Source organism: Anarhichas minor, unplaced genomic scaffold, assembly GCF_050575085.1.
Source record: "Anarhichas minor isolate MPS153535 unplaced genomic scaffold, ASM5057508v1 ptg000136l, whole genome shotgun sequence".
Taxonomy (NCBI): domain Eukaryota; kingdom Metazoa; phylum Chordata; class Actinopteri; order Perciformes; family Anarhichadidae; genus Anarhichas; species Anarhichas minor.
In genome coordinates, this window is record NW_027466582.1 from 2812646 (window position 1) to 2818951 (window position 6306).

Genomic DNA, 6306 nt, shown 5'->3' on the forward strand with positions numbered 1-6306 from the left:
TCAACAATGGGTGACTGGTTCACTGTCGCTGCTCTTGGACAATTGGAGGGACCACGTTTTTGGTTTTTTTTCACGATAAATACACATAATTTATTTACAAATAAAGTGGTTATAATAGAAATAAATACAAAATAAAAATCTGAGCATTATACTTCATGTGGTATTGCACCCATTTTGAAATGTACATCAGAAATACATTTTCAAAACCAGTAAAGGAATATTCCTCTGATTAAAATATTTATTTTTCCCAACTTTACGTAGACATAAATATATTCATATATAGCTTTTTTTTTCTTCCACAATAGCTCTGTTTTGTCTTTCATATAAATAAACGTCTTCATTGGGAAACCGGGTGTCCATAATAACCTCTGATGTCTCTTTCAGTCTCTCTTGCCCACGCTGTCTTTCTATCCATACCACTGTCAGTTTCTCACCGGCAGCCACATCCCTCCACCACCATATCCTGGTAGTTTTTCAGGATGACCTTCTCATATTCATCCAGGTAGAGCAGGGAGATGGGGCTGAGGTCAGTGGGCACGCAACAGGCTCTGGGGATGTTCGAGTTGACCGAGTTGACCAGCGTCTGCACAATGGCGTGATTGGTAGAATTGAGATGGTCTGCCAGGGGGAACGGACATTCCCCATGGCAATAAAAGGCGTGGTAGCCGGGGGGCGCCACTATCCACTCGTTCCACCCCACATCACTGAAGTCCACGTACAGGGCGTGCCTCTTGCAGCTGGCCTTGTGCTGGTGCTTCCTGCGCTGTTTGCGGAGCGCCGCCTGACGTTTCTCCCGCGTGTGGAGCACTGAGTCCCCGCGGCCGTCATGGCTGTACGTCACCAGCAGAGGCCGAGCCTGAGGCCACGAGTCCTGGTCCCGGTGCAGGGACCGGCTCACCCTTATGTGCCTACTACGTTTCTGGGCATGCTCCCCATCCATCTCCCCCTCCTCTGGGTGATGCACCTCCACCATGAAGCCATGGTTGTGACCTTTCCCAGAGGTCCACTGAGACACGGCGGGGCTGACGTCAAAGCTCTCCCAGCGGCTCAAAGAGTCCTGCACTAGCCGAGTGTCCAGCAGACGTGCCAGGGGTTCCCTACCTTGAGGGGAGGGAACTCCAAATATCTCATAAATGTTGATACGGTGGAAGCCACCAGCCGGAGCGCTATCACTAGTGCTGCTGTTTATGGAGCTGTTGTTGGGGGGTGCAGCTCCCATGACCTGATCCCTGTAGACGCGAAGCTCTGCAGAGGTGATGAGCTCCTCATCGGGGATAGAAGTGAGGTTGAAGTAGAACTGCTGGGTCGTTTTGCCTTTCAGCCTGGCCAGGGCCTCCATAGACTCTACAAGAGATGACACAGAGACAAACATAGCGTAAGAGGATATGTGTGAAATGCATGCCAAGGATGAAACAAAGAGTGTACGCATGGTACAAGAACGATAAACAACATCTATGATTAAAGCCTAGGTGGCTTTATGGTTAATCTGTGAGCAGGGAAATATTGGCAAAGGATGGTTTCTCACATGTTTTCTCTCTCCGTCTCTCTCTCTCTTTCTCTCACACACACACATGTACTCGCACACAACCTGCAGCATTCTTTCTGCGCAGCCGGCCAAGCTGCCACGTGGTTACACTGAGTGGGTGTGGGCCATTGTCACACAGGCATTAACACACACATCGAAACTTTGCATGTGTGACTCGGTGTAATATTCTCACGGGGATGTAATACCGTCATTAGTGTCATGCTCATGAATTTACTCGAACGTCAGAAGCTGAAAGCGGTGCGCTTTCCATCGATTGATAACATCAAACATGCTCGTCCGTCTGCCTTCAAATGGCACATTTGCCCTATAGTTGGCTGCTGCACACAATTCCCACAATCAGTGAAAAAGATGAGTATGAACAAAAGAGCAATGTGGAAATCAGTATCAAGCTGATTACATCAATTCTAACATAAATGGCAACCGTTGCATTAACCTTTACAGAACTGGCCAGCTCTGAAAAATCAAGTTAATATTCCCATCGTAATAATCCTATGAGAAGACATAGGATGCTATTAATATCTAAATTCAGGAGAAAATCTACAAATAGAAAGCTGATACAATGTTTGTCATTTTATTGTTAACTTTATTGCTAATGGATCGAAGCCTGGAAACATTCTCCTCTCTGAACGTGCGAGGTATTCCCCTTCTATATCGTACCATAAATGACAGACGTTGAAGCTGCAATTTTCTTCAAGGCAGCTCCACTTTGAACTTGTACTTTATGAAGTTCATAGACGATGTATAGACACACTTTTTAATCTGTTTGGTGTGGTGAAACAAACACAAACTTTGAACTCGGTGCTGTTTCAAAGGAGCCATTTAGGAAATTCCACCATCTCATCCTAAACCTCCCTACAGAAGCACAAAGACCTCAATTAGGCCTATCACTCCTCATTTGATGTGGGAAAGCCCCCTGTCTCTCGTTCCCTCTCCCCTGTCCCCAATCCCTCTCTTTCTTTCCTTCCTCAGCTCCCAAATCCCCTTCTCCCTCTGTTCTCTTAGCCCCAAATCCTCTTTCCTTTCCGTCTCCTTGTCTGTCACTCTTTCTCTGTTTCTTTTCTGCAGCAGCGTTCTCACTCTCTCCCGTCTGTCTCTCTTCTGTGTGAACAAGTTGAGGCTTGTCGAAAACGTGTGAACCACAGATATGAGTGTATCAACATTCCTAATTTCTTTTTGCGCTGCATGCCAAAACAGAAGATAAAGGCTAATGTTGGGTCATTCATCACGGACCTGTCTCCAGACAGCCACTTCCTGCGTAATAGTGGAAATGTTCTATTTGGCACGGGAAATGGTTATTTTTGAAAAGTGAAACTAAATATCCGATCGAATTTAATATCAGAAGACAGATTTGATGAATGATTAGAGCCGTTTGCATTGATGTGCTGCGCTTACATCTGTAGATACATGCTTATTTTGCGGAGTAGCCATCAATTGGACGTCTTTTGACGTGGGAGGACTTAACAACCCTGCAGCTCTGTTAGCATGGGATGAAAGAGCCAGCAGAGCATGTGTAAACACGGTCTGAACACATTGGTAATGGCTGGTGGTGTCAAGGTGTGTGCTGGCCCGGTGCAGAGGTTTCCAGTAGTGGGCAGGGAGCAGTCACTCAGCCTGGCTGCCCGGGCCAGGCTTGTTTGTAGTGTGTCAGTGTAGCCACTGGGTGTCATTGCACTAGGCCTCTGGAGAGCACCCAAGCAACCACTCAACCACCCCTCTGACTCACCCCTGATGGAAACTTCCCCACTCAAACACTTAGGACTCTGTATAAGGACTCTGTGTAGAGCCCCTATGGACTCGGTAACTTGAATGTAGTTAAAAGTGAAATATAGGAACATAGGGAATTGAATGGTAGATAGAGTTGCTATATTTGACAGTACATTTTATTTTTTTATCATACATAAATCATCTTGATATTATGACCAGGTGCAGGCTCTGCTGCCCAGATTTATATATATAAATAAAGCATCAGTCATGTTTAAATTTCACCTGTTAGATTATTTTAGGCAGCTTAAAATACCCCTCTTCGTCAGTGGTATTGTGTCAACACATACAGCTGGTGGACTAAAGCGCTTTATCCACGTGTGGGAGCCTCATTCATCCGAGCAGCATGTGTTAACTTGGAAGAAAAAATGGAATTGAAACACTGAATTCAACAATCGGCGCGTATCCAGCATATAAACTAAGTGAGCAATTATGGTGTTGTTGGAACGTGCGTAATGGCGCACGGCGCGGATAGAGGGGCGATTTGGAAAGAGTAAAGACGCACAACCCCTCCTCCCCCCTTTTTTACCAAGGACTCATGTAAGTCCTGTTAGAAATCACTCAGAATTCAGTCTGACACGATGACTTTGTCATAACGCGTGTTAGCATAATGTCATGTCTTGTGTCATTGAAGTAACAGGGTGATGACTATCACCTGCGCACAGGCGCACACCGCCCTTCATCCTGCTCCTGTGGTGCGTGTCTGGAAAAACTGTTTTCAGAGCCCACGCAAACACCATCAATTATTAAGAAACAAATTACCCCAGGGACACCACCGCCCCCTTGATGCTTAGAAGCCTGTGACAGCTGCGTCAGAGGGGAGATGTTTTGGTGAAGCTACTTCACTACATACACATATATGAGTTATAATTGGGATGCATGTTATTTTTTTTTTTGTAAATCGTGTCAGCGTGGTTTAAGCAATCCCAAACGTATTAAAGAGTGACACATAACGTGGACGCGTGTCACCTGTAAATGACTAACGCTCCATAAAACAGCGAAGACTCTGAAGTTCAGCCTTGACGCACTGAGTCATGTTTAAATATAGGTTCGGGCCGTCTGAGAGAGACAGGTAAAGGTATGTCACTAATACATACCTTCATGGTGAAAGCTTCTAATCGTGTTGGCCTTGCTGGCGGCCCTCTCCGCGTGCTTCCCCATGCTCTTGGGTCGTTTGGTGCTGTGGTCGCCGTTCGCTGAGTGCATGCGGTAAAGATCCACCATGTACTGCGGCACCACGGCTTGCTTGCTCGGGGTCGGCCTGCGCCTCAGTCCAAACATGTTGAGAAGCCGGAGCTCGAACTCGTGGAGGAAGCTCTCCGACTGCTCTGGGGTCTGCTTCCCGGATTCGCTGTATTTCCTCCGGCCGACCTCGGGGATGAGTCCCGTAGCACCTTCCAGCAACACCTGAGCGATCAGCAGTACCATGAAAGAGCGGACCACGGCGACCATGATCAGTCAGTCCCTGTGGAGAAAGTTGGTTTCGCGTCAATACACTGGCGCTGAGGTATTGACATGAGGTAGACACAGCAGGGGCTTCACTGCAAGCATTCTCCAAAGTGAGCGTGACCCCCCCCCCCCCCCCCCCCCCCCCCTCCTCCCATACAGTAGGAATGATTGAAGGAGAGCAGGTTAAAAAGGGAAGACAGCTCCTCACTTTGAAGTACAACAAAAAAGGGCCCCGCTAGCTATATAGCGCGTCTAACAGAAACAGAGGATTGATCTTAACATGAGCAGAAACATAGAAACATATCAAGGTGAGGGAGTTATAAAAGAGACGAACCAAAAAAAAAAAGGTGGGGGAATGACAAATCAAAGAAGGTAGCGGGAGACACCGCAGACATAAAGTCTGCAATTAGAAGAGATAGGAAAGCACGTTTTAAGTGAAGTGAAATGAAAAGAAGGGCAAGTCGTCTGATCACAGGAGGCATGAAAGAATGTTGGAGAATGAGTTAGAATACACGGCAGCACGGCAGTCAGACGGAGCAACAGGCGTCTTATTTGCAGAGGCTTTGACGGTCATGTATAATCATAAGGGATAGAGTTACTTCAAGAGGCTCGCAGGTGTTAGATCTGACGTGCGTACCAGAGCCAGATGTAGCCCGGGACAAGACATACAAAATAAAAAAAACACCAAGAACTTCATATCATCTGAGTAACAACCTCCAGAGAAACAACTTTTTTTTAATTCTCTTTTCGCTTCGTTTTTCCCCCGAGGCTCAAAATGGGAACGCTTTAACTTTTACGCACAAACACACACACACCCTGTCAGCATAAGCGGTGCCAGAACTGTTGATTTCTGTTTGTAAAGTCAACGTTTCCTCTTGAAGCGAGTTCATGTATACTAGCCGACACTGTTATCATTTGGGTTCTTTGGGAAAAGTTGACCAATTCGCTGAAAAGTCTTTACCTGACGAGAAAGCGCTGTGTCCGGTCGTCGTTCCACCTTGGTGCTCCGATAAATTCCACATTAATTCGTGTTTAATCCACGCTCCTTCTCCTTGAGGGACCAAAGACAGCCCATGCCCTTCGCCGATCGCCTCTCGCACATATTCTCACCAGCTGCAATTCGGGGTTAGGTCTTGGTCAGCACGGAAAGAAGGGGAAAAAAAATATGTTAAGTCTATGAGGAAGCGAGCTCGCGGAGGCAGGACCGATCTAAGTGTAAAGCATCTTGGTTGAACATCTTCGAACAGAGAACAGTTCGTCGAGGCACAAAAAAAGTTGAGCGGAGCTGGCTTCAGGGGAGATAAGCGCACTCAAGTGTCGCTCCTTGGACCTTGTTGCTTCTCCTCTGTGCGCCACAGCGTAGTGGTTTGCATTGATTGGTGCCTGCTCTTCCCCCAGCGACTCTTTTTGTCGTGCAGTGATGTCACCGAGGGCTGTCAATCATTTGTCCACCGTAAAAGCACCTCCTGCGGACCTCCACAACCCTGAGGCTCCGAACGTTTTCACGTCTGACGATGTCAAATATATACGCACATTAAAGCCACGGACCC

General features: G+C 47.0%; 1 protein-coding gene across 1 annotated transcript; it reads right to left on the reverse strand.

Moving 5' to 3' along the window:
* Positions 1-430: 430 nt before the first annotated feature.
* Positions 431-4759, reverse strand: bmp2b (bone morphogenetic protein 2b). Its single transcript, XM_076084714.1, has 2 exons — positions 4405-4759; positions 431-1344 (listed from the first exon to the last, which is right to left on the reverse strand). Exons 1-2 carry the CDS (start codon positions 4757-4759, stop codon positions 431-433), a joined length of 1269 nt encoding a protein of 422 aa, XP_075940829.1.
* Between the last annotated feature and the right edge of the window lie 1547 nt (positions 4760-6306).